Raw genomic sequence first — 17,041 nt, 5'->3', positions numbered from 1 at the left:
TTTCCATACATGGAATGCTCTTCCTTCTCATCACTAAATGATGGTTTCCTTGACTTACTTTTAAATTTTGGCTAAAATTCTACCTTCCATAAAAAACCTTTCTCAAGTTTTCTTAATTCTAGTGTTTTCCCCCTCATTATTTCCTATTTATCCTGTAGATATCTTGTTTTTCCACCTTGTTTGTTGTGACTGTGAGTTACTTCTGAGCAAAGTTTTCTTTCCTATCTTTAGATTCCCAGTGTCTGACATGCTTACACTGACTGACTGAAAATGATTTGCCAAAAGTCAAACACATATTAAGCAGCAGACTTGGGATTTGAACCTAATTCATCTGACTGAATATCCAGCACCCTTTCTGCTTTTAGTCAGTTTTCATCTTCTTGAAGAACCCTATTCCGTTGATGGGGCATGCTAAGATATCCCCAAGAGTTATGGTAACAGTTCCTCTGGTCAGAAAGGGTAATTTGGAAGAAGACCCCAAGAAAAACTTAGCAAGGAGTCCTCTTCCTCATCCCTCTGGGTCTCCTTCTTCTTTTAGCTCTTATACCCCACAAAGGGCTGCCAGACCAGTAATTACAGCCATAGCTCAAGACTTAATTAGAGTTAGACCATTGACATTTTATTTTTTCCCTCTTATGATTTAGCAGAATAACACTTGAGGGAATAGGAAGTGGAGCATTGTGTGTTTGCAACAACCAGATGTTTCCATAAAAATAGAGATAACTAAGCTGAAGTATTAAGAATCTCACTGAAGGATTAAACAGGAAGAGAGTGACACTTGTTTCAACACAAATAACTTTGACAATTAGCAAACTGGCATGACTAAGCCACAAAAGACAAGTGAAAGGCAGAGAACAACACTGGCACAGTAAATATGTGCCTCAAATCTGCCTAGTACCAGCACTACTACTCTTGTCTTTCAACTTCATGGTCCCAGTTACAAAAAAAGTGAATGGTACAAGGCCTTCCATCTACTAGAGAGAAGATAAGATGGACCAATCATTTCAGTTCATTATGGACATTCTCAAAACAACAACAAAAAAACAATTTATACAGCAATCAGCAAAGTTCCTATAAAGCTAAGCCTATGAAAAGTTGACACACATTTTAACCTCCTGCTGGAGATTCTCCCCAGTCCAAGGTACTCTGACAGGAAGGGCTAAGTTTTTAAACTAACTCAGAAACCTTTTCCAGATGCACAGTAAGCAATGATTGACTGTGGAAGCAGCAGAATTATTCCACTACCTCTTACTAATAAGTTCTTTCATATTCTATCCTTGTTAGCACAGCATGAATGGAGACTCTCAGGTTGGACTTTCTAATGCAGATTATCTTTCCCTGATACAGGATCTTGTTATGATGCTACACAGAGCAAAGCAAAGGGTCCTGGATTGGTGGCATGAAAGCAGGAATTCTCAGAAGTTCTCTTCCAAAATACTCTAAAAACCTTAAAATTATGACTCTAATCAAATTTTAGAGAGGCAGAACCCATAGAAAGATCCAGTGAAACAATTTTCCAGTCTATGATAACTTGGAAGATCCAAGGGAAGGCTCTATTCCACCAGGGTCACAAGGGCAGCAGCACAGCCAGGGTTACACTGCACCACTGCACCAAAGCAAATGAGCTACAGTCACCCAAGAATAGCCCAAGGGATGACTGGGTCCTTGAGGATACCTAGGCTTATGGCAGTACAAGTAGTTTCCAGAACTTCCAACCCAGAGATACAGACCTCCCAACCCAAGGACAACTTGGAAGATCAGTGGGAAAACTCTGCCAGAGTGAGCATGGAGCTCAGGCGAGCACAGTCCCAGTCTGAGAAATGGAAGCAGATCTATGGAGCCATCCCGTAGGGAGCTACCCCACAGCTGCTTCCTGGGTGCTCAGCCCATGAAAGTTAAGAGGGTGGGGGGAGAGAGTGGAGGTCTCTCTGCTATCCCTGAGAGAGGACTCTGGTGCTTTGTCCACAATCAGACCCTGGTTGCAGTCTGAGCCCTATAACAGAACAGGAACTTTCCTCATAGCTTCAGGGCAGAGGGATGTGCTTGAGCTCATCCATAGACCAAAGCACAGGCCAGGAGAGAGAGCAGTCAGAGCCTCTCATAAGACACTAAAGGATGGGGGGGGTATCCCAAAAACATTCAAAAGCTTGAGAAACACCTCAAAACCAGGGCATAGGTTGGGGAAATGAGTAAACAGAAAAAAAAGAACCTGAGCATAGATGATTACTTTTGGTCCCATAGAGTATCAAAATATACACTCAGAAGATAACAAAAATCAAAGCTTCTGAATCCAAAGCCTCCATGAAAAACAGGAATTGATCTCAGGCTAAGGAAGAATTCGAAAAAGAGCTTGAAAATTAAGTAAGGGAAATAGAAGAAAAAATGGGAAGACAAATGAGAGTGATATAGGAAAAATCATGAAAACAAGGTCAGCAGTTTGATCAAGGAGATACCAAAAAAATTCCAAAGAAAACAACATGCTAAAAAAAAAAAAATCCAGTTTAGGTCAAATGGAAAAAGCAGTCCAAAAGGTTGATGAGCTGAAGAATACCTTAAAAAGCAGAACTGGCCAGATAGAAAAGGAGATAAGAAAGCTCTCTGAAGAAAAAAACTCCTTCAGATGTAGAATGAAGTTCAGGGAAGCTGATGACTTTGTGAGGAATCAAGAAAAAATAAAACAAAGCCAAAAGAATGAAAAACTAGAAGAAAATGTGAAACATCTTACTGGAAAAACAATTGACCTGGAAAACAAATCCAGAAGAGACAATTTAAAAATTATTGGGCTACCTGAAAGTCAAGACCAGGAAAAGAGCCTTGATTTCATTTAAAAATAATTTCTAGGGGCGGCTAGGTGGCGTAGTGGATAAAGCACCGGCCTTGGAGTCAGGAGTACCTGGGTTCAAATCTGGTCTCAGACACTTAATAATTACCCAGCTGTGTGGCCTTGGGCAAACCACTTAACCCCATTTGCCTTGCAAAAAAAAAAAAAAACCTAAAAAAATTAAAAATAAAAATAATTTCTATAGGACAATTACCCTGATAACTTAGGAGAGGATAAAATAGAAATTGTGGGAATCCACAAATCACCTCCTGAAAGAGATCCCAAAAAATTAACTCCCAGGAATATTATAGCTAAATTCCAGAATTCCCAAGTCAAGGAAAAAATATTACAAGCAGCCAGAAAGAAACAATTCAAATATTATGATGCTTCAGTCAGGATTACACAGGACTTAGCAGTGTCTATATTAAGGGCTCAGAGGACTTGGAAAATAATACTCCGAAAAGCAAAAGAGCTTGGATTACAACTGAGAATCAACTGCCCAGCAAAACTGAACATCCTCTTCCAGGGGAAAAGATGGACATTGTGAAATAGGGGAATTTCAATTTTTTCCTGTTGAAATGACCAGAGCTGAACAGAAATTCTGATCTTCAAGTACAGGGCTCAGGCAAAACATAGAGAGGGTGGTCAGGAAAGGCAAATTATAAGTGATTCAATGATGCTGAACTGCCTGCATCGGAAGATGATCCTGATAACTCAAATGAGCCATCTCAATTAATAGAGAAGTTACAAGGAGTATATATAGACAAAGCACAGAAGAGACCTGAATATGAAAGTATACTATATTATAAAGATGTAATGGGTGAAAAAGAAATGTACTGGGAGAAAGGAAAAAGAGAGGTAGAATGGGCTAAGATGTTTCACATAAAAGAGTCAAGAAAAAGGTTTTGCAAAAGAGTGGAAGTGGGGCAAGGTGAGGGGGAATGAATGAACCTTCATTCTCATTGGAAATAGCTTAGAAAGGAAACAACATACACACTTAATAGCATATAGAAATCTAACCTACCCTAAAGGAAAAAGGAAAGTAAGGGGATTGGAGAAAGGAAATGGGGGGGGGGGCTGCACAAGGAGTGGTAGGTGATAGGGGAGAGTGTGGTCAGATATATTAAACTTTTTTTTTGTTTTTTTGCAAGGTGGTGGGGTTGGGTGGCCTTTCTGGGACCACACGGCTGCATGGTTCTTGGGTGTATGGAGTGGGATTTGGGTTCGGGTCCTCCTGGCTCCGGGTTGATGCTCTGTCTGTTGCACACTTGGCTGCTTCATGACACACTTTTAAGGAGGGACAAAGTGAAAGGGGAGAGAGAATAGAATGAGAGTGGGGGGGGATGGATGGAGGGAAATAAAATGTAGCAGCAGCAACTATGGGAAAAAATACTGAAGCAAATTCTCTGATGGACTTATGATAAAGAATGTGATCCATGCCTGAGATAGAGTTGATGGTATCTGAACAGAAACTTAAATATAATTTTTTTTCTTTTCCTCTCTTTACTTTTCATGAGATTTTCCTATTTTTGTGGAGGGGGGGGGTTATGTTTATTCTTACAACAGGACTATCTTAGTAATGTGCAAATAAATAAATAAAGTTAATTTTTTAAAAAATCAAAGGAGCCTGACCTGGCATTCAATTATACTTGACTGACAATACTGAGGCAACCCATCATGAGTTCTCTCATTACCTTTCCTCCAAACCTCACTCCATCTTCATTCATTTTCTCCCCCTCTGCTACAGAAGAAGAGGTGTTCCTTTTCTTTGTCTGAGAGTTAAAGATCTTGATCCCATATTCTTCAGGAGCTTGTATCACTGAGTAGTCCTTCTACTCATGTTCAAATTCCTCTTACTAATTAGTTCCTTCCTTGATGCTTATAAACATATTCATATTTTCTTCATCCTTTAAAAAAAATCCTGTCTCCCTGCCCATTTCTCCAGCTCTCATCCTAAATCTCTCCTCTCCTTTACTTCTTAACTCCTATAAAAAGTGAGCAATGATCACTGCCTCCATTTTACCACTCACTTATTCTTCAACCCCCTTGATACTTGCAATTGTGCTCTCTTCCAATGAATTTCATAATATTCTTCTCAAGTCTTTATTCGCTGATTCAATTCTATTCCTAATGCCCAATATGCAAGTGCTTCCCAGTATTCTGCTCTAGGTTTTCACTTTTTTTGTTTAAGCTCTTTACCTTTATTGAACTAGCTGCTCCCATATCATTTGCCTAAATCTGGCACTTTGCTAACTGCATCAAGGCCCAGAATATTTCAAGGAATCCTAATGAATGTCCAGTTTATGACTATTAGGACATGCAGTAGATGAGAATTCCATCGATTTGTTCTATCTTATGGGGCAGTTAAGTGGCACAGTAGAAAAAGCACAAGCCCTGAAATCAGGAGGACCTTGGGTCAAACCTGGCCTTAGACATTTAATAATTATCTAGCTGTGTGATCCTGGGAAAGTCACTTAATCCCATTGCCTTGCCAAAAAAAAAAAAAGATTTATTCTAGCTTAGTAAATATATCTTAGATACATAGTTGAGATGAGAAATAAGTTGGGTACAAAAGCAAAATAGAAGAAACTTAAGAGTTATAAGAAAGTGTCCATACTCCCAAGTGAGCCCAAAACAATGTTTTTAATGTTTTACTCATGTTTCTAAAACAAACCTCTTAGTGATGCTATATGTCTGTAAATCATGAAATGCCAGTCTTAGAAGAATCAAAGTATATTATAGAGTCAAACAGTATATGTAAACTACATCATATTACAGAGTAATTACCCACATCCAAAAGGTAACTAAAAGATCTAAACTAGAAAATATACTGATGAGAAATGAAGAAAGTTGGTTATGGAGCAATACCCAAGACCAAAACATGAATAGCTCAAGTGCTGCAAAAGTACCCATAAATTATTTAAAGACCTAGAAGATCTTCTAATGTATATCAAGTTTCCTTTCTGTTTGACTTCCTCAAACTTCTCGTATTCCCTTCCTTTCCCTCTTCCCACACTAATACCACATTTATTCAGAACTTGTCACAGTACTTTAATAGGGTTCCCTGCCTCCAATTTTTCTTCTCTCTTGATTATTTTCTTCGCACAACTGCCAAAAGCACCTCCCATGGGTCTGACCAAGTCACTCCACTAGTTAGAAACCTTCAGTGATTCTCTACTGCCTCTTGTGGAATATATAAGCTCCTTAGCTTGGCATTTTAAGGTCTTCTAAAAAGCAGCTCCAACATATTTTTCAAACCTAATTTCAGAGTACTCTATGTTTCAGGCAAACTGGGGGGCACAGAGTATCCCATGACTGGTACTTCTGCATCATTAAGGCTCAGTACATTTTTCCACTTCCTTTGTGAAGAAGCTTCCTTTAACTGAAGGTATTTTCTCCCTCTTCAATTTTCCTAGGGTACTTTAAATATCTTTCTATGTCATCATCCCATTCTACCACAAACTCTATTTATTTGTGAAAAATGTCACAGTCCTAATAGAACATAATTTTCGTTATGGCAGGGAGGGTGCCATTTTTTATCTTTATATTTTTTGTTCTAGATTCTTGATAATAACTCACATTTGCATAGAACTTTAAAAATTTACAAACTGCTTTTCTTATAAAAATTCTGTGAGGCAAAGCAGTGCCATTATTATTATTATTATTATTATTATTATTATTATCATCATCATCATCATCCCCATTTTACAGATAAAGAAACTGAACATCAGGGGAGAAAAATTACTTTTCCAGGGTCACAAAATTAATAAGTATTGGACCTAGACCTCAAACCCCAGATTGTTTTGACTCCAAATGCTTTTTTCAAACCTACCAACCATTTCCCCTATTAATAATAATAATAATGTATTAAGTGGTAAAGGAGCAAAAGGAATGGATTTGGAATCAAGGATAGGCTCTAGTCTCAACTTGGTCACCAATTCCCTTGTATGTACAATGAAGACATTTGATTATATCTTAGGGCCTGATTCCAATTCTTGATATTTTCTGCTTCTAGGATTCCTAACAATGGAGATGACATCATCATTCTCTGGAGCACCAGGCATGTTTAAAGGATAATAAAAAGAGTGCTACCCTGTTGAGATTATTACCAAAAGCATAGTAAAGATCATAAAACACTTGCAGAAAGCTTTGTCTTATACTTTATAGGAAATTCAGAAAATAAGGAGTTGAGGAAGAAGGTGGTCAACAGTCAACCCAAAAAACACAGGAAAGAAGAGCAGCAAAACAGAATATGAAGAAAGCATAAAGGAATGTGATCAAGGAAACAGGCCCCCAGATGGAAAAGAACTGCCAGGAAAGTCTAAATAAGGACATGAATAAATAACACAACATAAATTATACCCATGTGCACCTCCGTGCTCTGTGCAGAGTCTGGTGCTTCCACCAAATGCTCACATTTGTCATACTGTCCTCAGGTCACTAGGGGATGTTTGGGAGAAGACAATCTGTAATTCCTAGTTCTTACTGAAAATCACATTTATCATATGGCTTCACCACAGTATCTGGTTTATTTGCTAGGTGCAGATATGCATTTATTTAGTAAGATTTATAAAACTGTGCTCACTGCAAAATGTCCCTAGAGACAGGTAAGGCAGAGCAATGCTCAGTGCAGTCTTGTTAGCACATCTCAGCTTCTGTCCTACCCTTGACTCCCTCTTTTCCCCTTCATAGAATGTACTCCTTTTCTTTGCTCTAAGATGTTCCAGAGTTGTACTAAATGAAGCATTTTACATAAAGAGGAAAGAAGTCATACAAATACCCCACCCCAGTTGTATGGCAGGCTAGAATATGAAAAAATACTGTAAATGCACATTATTATTATTACTGGAATATCTGGCTAACTTACATATGGAACTAAATGAAATTACCCATCTGTTGGATTTGTATCTTTTTCTTAACTTTTTCAGTTGCTTGAAAGAATAAATTTAATAACTATTGAGAAACTGAAGAGTCATATGTAGGAGAGAGAAAAGATTTGTAAGGCAACTTTTGATTCTGATTTAGTATGTTCCTGAAATGGTGTTCTTTTCTGTGCTGTTTGCCCCTATTCCTTCTGTGCCTTATTCACATCTCACTTTCCCCTCCCTTTGAGGTCTTTCCTGGCAAGTAAGGAAGTGTTCAGGGAAGACTAGTATCACTCTGGTATGAGAGCTGCTGACTTCTTTTCAGTACTGCTTTTCACCTTTGGTGTCCACCTGATTCATCCAACTCTCATCTGTGGCTCCAAGAAGCTGTATCATAAGCAGTGGCCATATCCCAGGAAAACCATTTTGGCAAGTTGAAAGTATGTTGCATATACGTTGAATATGTAGCAAATATCATTCTATCATGATTGCTATTTTTTTTTGGCCCTTTTCATTAAATTCCCTTAGATTTCTGGGAGAAATTCTTTGCCTGAATTTCAGCCTTCTCCTTGTCTCCTGCAATTAGGAAGTAATAAGATCTAGGTTCCATTTGCTTCTGTTTACCACAAATAAAAATACAATGAAGTCACAAAAGATAACAAGGTATTCAGGAGCAGAGAATAGGGTAGGGTAGGTAACTTTCAGCTGCAACCTACTGACAGAAGTCCAGTGCTGTAGCAAAGACACAAATAAAGCACTTGAGACTGTCTCTTACTCAATGGCAAGAAAACGAATAGAAGAGTAGTCTAAACTATTTCAACATGACAAATTCTCATGAAATACTATTTCTGATGGAGTTTGGCAATTTATTTCACATTAAAACAACTGTGATTCTACACAAACAAGTCTGAGGCCGAGCCCTTACCTGATGTTGACTAACGCGTGAGTCACCTTGCTGGCTGCGTCTTTCCACTGGCCTGTGTTGGTTGAAATCCTCAAGACTAAAGGAAGGAGAAAATACAAAATTGTTAAACCCAAAGCTATTAAAAAAAAAAAAAGTTCAGGGATGAAAATGCTTCCTGAGGAGAGATGTTCAAATAAAATGTTTTCTTGAAGAGGCCTTTCTTTTTTATGCTGCATAGGATCAAGGATAGTCCATGCAACTCAAAATGGTTCTTTTTTTCCTTCTTCTCTTTGGGGTCCCTGGGCTCATCTGAGTATGTCATAACTGCTGTCTGACCAAGACAAGGGGGGAGGCCGGAAAGCAATAAAACCAGTATATCACATCTCAACTGCCATTTAAAGCTATTTTTAAAAGCTATTTAAAGCTATTTTCCCTCCTACTCTGCTAATTTCTGTCAAAGCCCTCTTTGTCCAGAAGGAATAAATAGGAGAATCTGAAATTTCCCCAAATATTTTTCCTAACAATTCATTAAGATAAAATGAAATGGAGGAAAAATGCTTATTTGTGCACAGTTGTATACAATTGGAGAGAAGTCAACTGGGTTAGTATACCAAATACATATATCTAAGATAGGCACTGCAAATGGATAATGAATAAATTAAATGGAAAGACAAAGGAAAAAACTGAATAGCATCTGGGAAATTATGTAGGGTTTTAGGCAATTCTCAAGGTACTATCCAATATAAACTTTCAGATTTTTTAACACCAATGTTCTAGGGATGCCATGCAAATCTAGAACCCTACAACATCTGAAGAGCCAAAATTCCCAAATAACAATGGTGTAATTTAACTGCAACTAGTCTAAGTTGGCTGCACAATATTTCTAATAATGATCAATTTATAAGAATTGATAAAAGGACTATAATCTAAGCAAGCCTGACAAGAAAAGAATGTTGGTCAGTGAGGGATAAGACACAGACAGCCCAAGTACTGTAGTAGTAGTAGTAGTACCCATAACATGGTAAAAATCTAGCAGAAGACCTTCAGATCAAGGACAATGGCATATGTTGAGGATGCAAATGTGGAAGAAGGTGATATGAGGACAAGAATTCCCAGAAACTCATCCCCAAAATACTCCAAAGCTGTCAAATTATGACTCAGGCCAAAATTTAGAGGGGCAGACCGAGTGATATAATTTCCCAGTCCAAGACAACTTAGAAGTTCCACAGGAAAGGTCTGTTTCACCGAGACTGGGGGTTGGAAAAAAGTTGCAGCCGCAACACAACACAGCACAGCCCAGGGATCACTGGGAACAGCTCGAAGGTGGTAAGAGAACTCTGCAGCACAAGAATGAGTGTGGAGCGAGCACTGGCCTCAGAGCAGCTGTGGTGAGAACCTGCAGAGGGAATCAGGGAAGCCAGCCTGCACATCCAGAGCACAATCCACAGACAGTAAAGGCATCAGGGGAGATTAAAGAAATCTCTCTTCTCTTCCAGGGGCAGACTCTGCTGTTTGCCTACACTCGGATCCAGATTGCAGTTCCTACTATGATAGCCAAACAGGGAATCTCAACACAGTTCTAGGGCAGAGGGAAGGGCCTGTGGTCACCCACATATTAAAGCACAGGCAAGAAAGCAATCAGAGCCTCTCATAATACCTTGGAGGAAGTAAAGTCCTAGTGGGGTGTCCCAAAAAAAATCCCAAAGCAGAAGTGTGGTAAATCAGTCATAGGCTGAGGAAATGAGCAAACAAAAGAAAAAGAAGAATCTGACCATAGAAAAATTACTTTGGTCCCATGGAAGTTTCAGAAAATGAAAAACTCAAAGCTTCTAAATCCAAAGCCTCCAAGAGAAACAGAAAATGGACTTAGGCTATGGATGAGCTCAAAAAAAGACTTTGAAAAGTAATTAAGGGAGGCAGAGGAAAAATTGGGAGGAGAAAAGAGAGCGATGCAGATAAATCATGAAAACCAAATCAGCAGCTTGTGAAATAAATACAAATATACTGAAGAAAATAATATGCTAAAAACCAGTTTAGGCCAAATTGAAAAAGCAACACAAAAAGCAAATGAGGAGAAGAATGTCTTAAAAAGCAGAACTGGCCAGATGGAAAAGGAGAAAAAAAGCTCTCTGAAGAAAATAACTCCTTCAAATGCAGAATGGAAGTAAAGGAAGGTGATGACTTTGCGAGAAATCAGGAAGAAATAAAACTCTTCAAAAAAAGCCAAAAATTAGAAAAAAATATGAAATATCTCATTGGAAAAACAACTGACCTCTGGGGTGGCTAGGTGGCACAGTGGATAAAGCACCAGCCCTGGAGTCAGGAGTACCTGAGTTCAAATCTGGCCTCAGACACTTAATTACCTAGCTGTGTGTACTTGGGCAAGCCACTTAACCCCATTTGCCTTGCAAAAACCTAAACAAAACAAAAAAAGCAACTGACCTTGAAAACAGATCCAGAAGAGATAATTTAAAAATTATTGGAGCTATCTGAAGAAATAATAATACAGCAAAATTGCCCTGAGATCCTAGAAGCAGGGGTTAAAATAGAAATCGAGAGAATTTGCCAGTCTCCTCCTGAAAGAGATCCCAAAAAGAAAAACTTCCAGGAATATTATAGCCAAATTTCAAAACTTCCAAGTCAAAGAGAAAATACTAAAAGCTTCCAGAAACAAACAATTCAACTACCGTGACTCTATAGTCAGGATTTACACAGGATCTAGCAGCATCTACATTAAGGGCTTATAGGGAGTGGAATATGATATCCCAGAAGGCAAAAGAGCTTGGTTTACAACCCAGAATCAACTACCCAGCAAAACTGAACATCCTCTTTCAGGGGAAAAGATGGACTTTCAATGAAACAGGGGACTCTTGAACTTTCCTACTGAAACAACCAGAGCTGAACAGAAAGTTTGATCTTCAAGTACAGGACTCAGGTGAACCATAGAAAGGGCGGATAAGAAGGACTAACTATGAGGAACTTAATGATGTTGAACTTTTTGTATTCCTGCATGGGAAGAAGACACTGATAATTCAAATGAACTTTCTCATTTATAAGAGCAGTTAGAAGGAGCATATATAGAAAGGGCATAGGAGGGAACTAAATATAATGGTATAATATAGCAAAAAGATGGAGTCAATGGGTGATAAAGGAAAGTACTGGGAGAAAGAGAAAGTAGAGGAAGAAGGGGGCTAAGATATTTCACATAAGAGTAAAGAAAAAGCTTTTTTAATAGAATGGAACAGGGGAAGGTGAGAGAGAATGAGTGAGCCTTCATTCTTATCAGAAATAGCTCAGAGAGGAAATAACATACACACTTAATAGGGTATAGAAATCTATCTTACCCTAGAGAAAAATAAGAAGAAAGGGATGGGAAAAGGGGGAATAGGGGGAAGGAAGGGGGGAACAGATGATAGAAGAGGGAAGGATTGTGGGAGAGGGTACTCAGATACAACACACTTTTTTTTCCTTTATTTCTTGGGGTTTTTTTTTAGAATTTATTTATTTATTTTGAATTTTATGATTTTTCCCTTAATCTAGCTTCCCTCCCCCACAACAAAAGGTAGTCTGTTAGTTAAGCTAAGTTGAATGTGATGAGAGAGAAATCATATCCTTAAGGGAAAAAAAAATAAAGTGTAAGAGATAGCAAAATTACATAATAAGATAATGGTTTATTTTTTAAATTAAAGGTATTAGTCTTTGGTCTTTGTTTAAACTCCACAATTCTTTCTCTGGATACAGACGGTATTCTCCATCGCAGATACCCTAAAATTGTGTCTGATTGTTCCACTGATGGAGTGAGCAAATCTATTAAGGTACAACACACTTTTGAATAGGGATGGGGTAAAAGGGGGGAGGGAGGGAGGGAGGGAGGGAAGGGGAGAGAGAGAGAGAGAGAGAGAGAGAGAGAGAGAGAGAGAGAGAGAGAGAGAGAGAGAATAGAATGAGAGTGGGAAGTAGACTGGAGGGAAATGGAGGGAAATACAGTTAGTAACAGCAACTGTGGGAAAAATAATGAAGCGATTTCTTTGGTGGACTTAGGATAAGAAGGCAACTCATCCCAGAGATAGAGCCACTGGCATCTGAACACAGACTGAAGTACATTTTTTTTTTCCTCTCTCACTATTCTTGAGGTCAGTCACAATATCTCTAAAAACTACTTATTGGATGACCTTACCTTACAGAAGAGGTCATCTTTGCTAAAAGAGCTAAACATACATGTCCCATGACCCTCCAAGTTCTAGTGTGTCCTCCAATTATGATATAAAATCTAAGATGTAAGGAGAAAGGAAGATGCCCCAAGAAATCAGTGGGACAAAGGAGAGAAAAAAGCAGTGCTTTCTGTGGAACCCTTGGAGAATTCTGAAAAGATGAGCATTGCTGCCATTCTATTCCTATCCTTTGTTCCTCAGTGTATTTTCTGGTGGCATTCTTTCCTTCCCCAGTTTCCTCAGCAGGGTATCATAGGATATCCACCACCCATTTCTTTCTCTTGGCAGATTTGAGTGTCTTTATGTTGACTTGCCTCTTTCTTGTGCAAGCAGCAACAGTAATTAGCTTATTTGATGCTGGATGAATATCTTGGTTGGGCAAGCAGGCAAGATTAATATCAAAGGTTTCCCCCTTCCCCCTTAATTTTCCCTCTGTTTGTAGAAAAATAACTTCATTCCTCTATAGGTCAAATAGTCTCAGGACAACTCTGGCCCGCTGAAGATTTGTTTCTTTATGAAAGACTTCAACCAATTCAGGCATATACAAATTACACAATGGCCTGTAATCAAGGCTTAAAAGAGCCAGAAGTCTGGGCAAGTGTCAATTTATATCTATCTGTAAATCAGAAGCAGTTTCTGTTACAAGTTAATGTTGTCATAAGAGAAATCTACTGGAGGGACAACTGTGTCATCTTCTACAGGATTTCAGTCTCTTAATAATTCTCCATGTGTTTTCTTCTCAGCATCCTGTGGAATTTCAATCATTACTAAGAGTAAATATTCCTTCCATTGTTCTTCTAGGAAGATCTTGAACCAAAGGTTTTTCCCCTCTTCCTCCCAGCAGGTTTTAAGCAGTCCCATTCTTGTAGTTCCCCAGTTTCTTCCTGCCATCTGCCTCATGTCCCTAGTACAATGCCCATCAACCAAAAACATGCATCTTTGAAGTTTCTCTTTGTGCCAGACATTATACTAAGTACTGGGACTATAAATACAACAGGTAAAACAATCACTATGCTCTAGAAGCTTACACTGTAACATGAACATCACTTCTCATTCTCTGTCCCCACTCTTTTAGCATTATTTTGCCAGCCTTTACGTGGTTCCTTTAAAAGCTTTTCTCTCAAGTCAATCTTTCTATTAGTCTCTCCTCCTCATTCTCCTGGGACCTGCTCCAGTTTCCCTCTATATTTTTCCCACATACAGAAATCCTAGACAGAAGGTAGGTTTTCCACATGAAGCTTCAGCAGAGGAGGGAAGCTGGGGGTTCTCCATGTCAGTCTCTGAGGCTTGGTTCCTTGCTTTTCTGTAAGACCCAAGTTCTGGGCCTCTTCAGAATACAAACTAACGTTTAATTTGATCACCAGGTTTTTTCACCCAAACCAGTCTAACTCACACTGGAAAGATGACCTTCATTCAAAAACAACTTTAAATCTTCTTGGTTTTAAGGTAAATTTACAAATGAACTATCTGTAATTAATTTTTAAGTCTCCTTTGGTGCTTGTCAATTAATTGAAATAATTACTAGGACTACCTAATGCTCTTTGGAATCCAATACTTGTCACAATTATTAAGACTACACAATGCTACCTACAATACATTTTGGAATTAAAAGTAACTCTGCTCCCCATCATTAATTTCTATGTCTCACCTTGTCTCCAAAAAAAAAATCATAGAATGTCAGGACTGGAAAAGACTTTAAACATATCTAATCAAAATCTCATAAAGGAATAAATTGAAGACCAGAGGTGAAAAGACTTGTCGAGGGTCACATAGCAAACTAGTAGCAGAGCTGGAGTTAAAACTAAAGTCTCCTCACTTCCACTACCATGCTCAGTAGGACTGTGTTTACGAAATCAGGTGTTTACTAAATCAGGTCACAAAATTCATGATCCTCTCTAGTTTCTCTCATATCCCAAGGAAAACGACATAAGGGTCTTAGGGAAGCTCCAAGGACATTTAACATGAATGACTGAAGGCCAGAAAAGATCATTTTAAAGCTTCCTCTACTTACCACAGAAACAAGGGGTACTCTGGAAGCTTCTAGGACAGAAAACAGACTATAGGAGAGAATTCTTTTACATTCAGTTCCTTATGTGATAACAGGATAAATTCTGGTGGAGAGGAAAGTATGGAAGGATATGGGCATAAGAAGATCAGAAAGGCTGCTCACCCATTGAATAGAGATTGTCAAAGCTCTGGTGCATCCGTATAATCTCGTAGTACAGCTCATCATAGCTGCTAGGGGTAGGCAGAAATGTATCTCCATAAGTGATAAACATATTAAATAAGTTCACAACCTAAAAGAGAATTAACACCAATTATTCTGGAGAACAACTGGAGACTATGACCTAAGGGCTATTAAACTATGCATACCCTTTGACCCAGTAATACCTCTACTAGGTGTTATCCCAAAGGATCCATATATATGTGTGTGTGTGTGTGTGTGTGTGTGTGTGTGTGTGTATTTATTTATATATATATATATATATATATATATATATATATATATATATATATTTAGAGAAGCTATTTTTATGGTGACAAAGAATTGGAAATTGAGGGGATGCCCATCAATTGGGGAATGGCTGAACAAGTTGTGATATATGTTAGTAATGGAATAATACTATTGTCCCCTAAGAAATGATTTAGGGGATGGTTTCAGAAAAACATGAGAAGATGTATATGAACTGAAGCAAAATGAAGAGAATAAAACCAGGAAATCATTGTACACAGTAACAGTAATATTGTAATCATCATCAAATGTTAAAGATTTAGCCACTCTGATCAATACAATGGTCAAAGACAATACCAGAGGATATGATGAAAAAATTCCATCCATCTACTTAGAGAACTGATGAACTGAGTGTAAACTGAAGTATAATTTTCTCATTTTATTTATCTTGTCTTTTTTTGCGACATGGTGAATATAGAAATATGATTTGCCTGATTTCACACATATAATTGATATACTACTTGCTTTCCCAGTGGGTGGGGTAGGGGTACAACTGAGAAAGGAATTTGGAATTCAAAAATGTTTTTTAAAGAAAACCTTCCTGGGAGGTTCATTAGAGGGAATAGTGTTACTTGAGAGCTTCACCTCTAACCATTCAAAGAGAAAGGGTTCTAAAAAATAACCATAAAAATGCCAATTGGTCACAAATGGGAGAAGACATTATAGGAATATCCTTAGTGGTCAGTCTGCTGGAAAAATACTTTGTTACTGATAGCTGTAAGCACAAAATCTCTCCCTAGTTAGGCCAGGACATACTAGTTATGACACTGGGATCTGCTTGATACTCTTTCTCATAAAACAATAGAGAAACTCCTGGATTTGGGGAAGAGAGGGAAAAGGGATGATAAGGGGTAGAAGGAAGGGAATAGGATTCTCATAGGGACCAGGAGACCATCTAACAAGAAAGCAAAAAAGCCACCCTAGTGGCTTAGTTCCCAGGATTCTGATGTCTGCCCCAAACCACGTCATCTCTGGCTATGAAGAAGAAAGCTGGAAGGGAAGAAAATACAGCAAAGAATAGGTTTTCTCATTACTCACCATAAGAGCCAAAGTGAAAATGTTGTGTTTGGCCAAGAGCACAGTTTCATTGGACATAAGGAACTTCAGCAAGTTGATCAAAGCTAAAGGAATGAAAATAGAAAAACTTCAACAAGCTAATTATAAGCAACCAATGAAATTAATTGAAAGCAGACTAGCTGAAAAATTCGAGATAAGGGGAATTGAGCTGAGCCCTGGGGACTATTCCTGCTGCCAAAGACTATAAGGCAGGCAGCAGATAAGACACTTCACAGAAAACATTGACCCTCCCTAGCATATGTCTGCTGAGTTACCATAGAAGATTCTTTTTAAAAAATCTACTTCTTTTTGCTGCTTCTTAAACAGCAATTAGGCTTAGAAAATTGACTACAAAACTGACATCTTGGTGTTCCAAATTTACTCCCACTTGGTGATTTCCCCATCAAATTTGCTCAATTTACAAGTCAAAATGAGGTGGGGTTTTTTTCTGCCTGCCAGTATCTCAAGCTACTCCAAGATTCAGCCATGTTCTATTTCCAATGTCACTACTTATAAAAACAACTTAAACATATTTTACTGGTCATCATCTGTTCTAGGATCAGGACAATGAGCAGCTGGACTGCTGGACTCTAAGAGAGAAGAATGGTATAATGAAGGATAAATCTTATCTAGATTATACTTCAAACAATACTCTGATATCACTCCTGACCA

At 38.3% G+C, this 17,041-nt stretch overlaps 1 protein-coding gene across 4 annotated transcripts in view; it reads right to left on the bottom strand.

The window, feature by feature from the left end:
* Positions 1-17,041, bottom strand: part of ARMH3 (armadillo like helical domain containing 3) — a 269,046-nt gene that overhangs the window by 120,724 nt on the left and 131,281 nt on the right. For all 4 annotated transcript variants that reach the window (XM_074233858.1, XM_074233861.1, XM_074233860.1 and 1 more), the window contains exons 21-23: positions 16,352-16,434; positions 14,972-15,098; positions 8,612-8,687 (exon numbers count right to left, since the gene is read on the bottom strand). In XM_074233858.1, coding sequence (XP_074089959.1) covers positions 8,612-8,687; positions 14,972-15,098; positions 16,352-16,434 — 286 coding nt within the window. The remainder of the gene's footprint in view (positions 1-8,611; positions 8,688-14,971; positions 15,099-16,351; positions 16,435-17,041) is intronic.

Source organism: Macrotis lagotis, chromosome 4 (genome assembly GCF_037893015.1).
Source record: "Macrotis lagotis isolate mMagLag1 chromosome 4, bilby.v1.9.chrom.fasta, whole genome shotgun sequence".
In the NCBI taxonomy this organism is placed as follows: Eukaryota; Metazoa; Chordata; class Mammalia; order Peramelemorphia; family Peramelidae; genus Macrotis; species Macrotis lagotis.
This window is presented reverse-complemented; position numbering and strand designations above follow the sequence as displayed.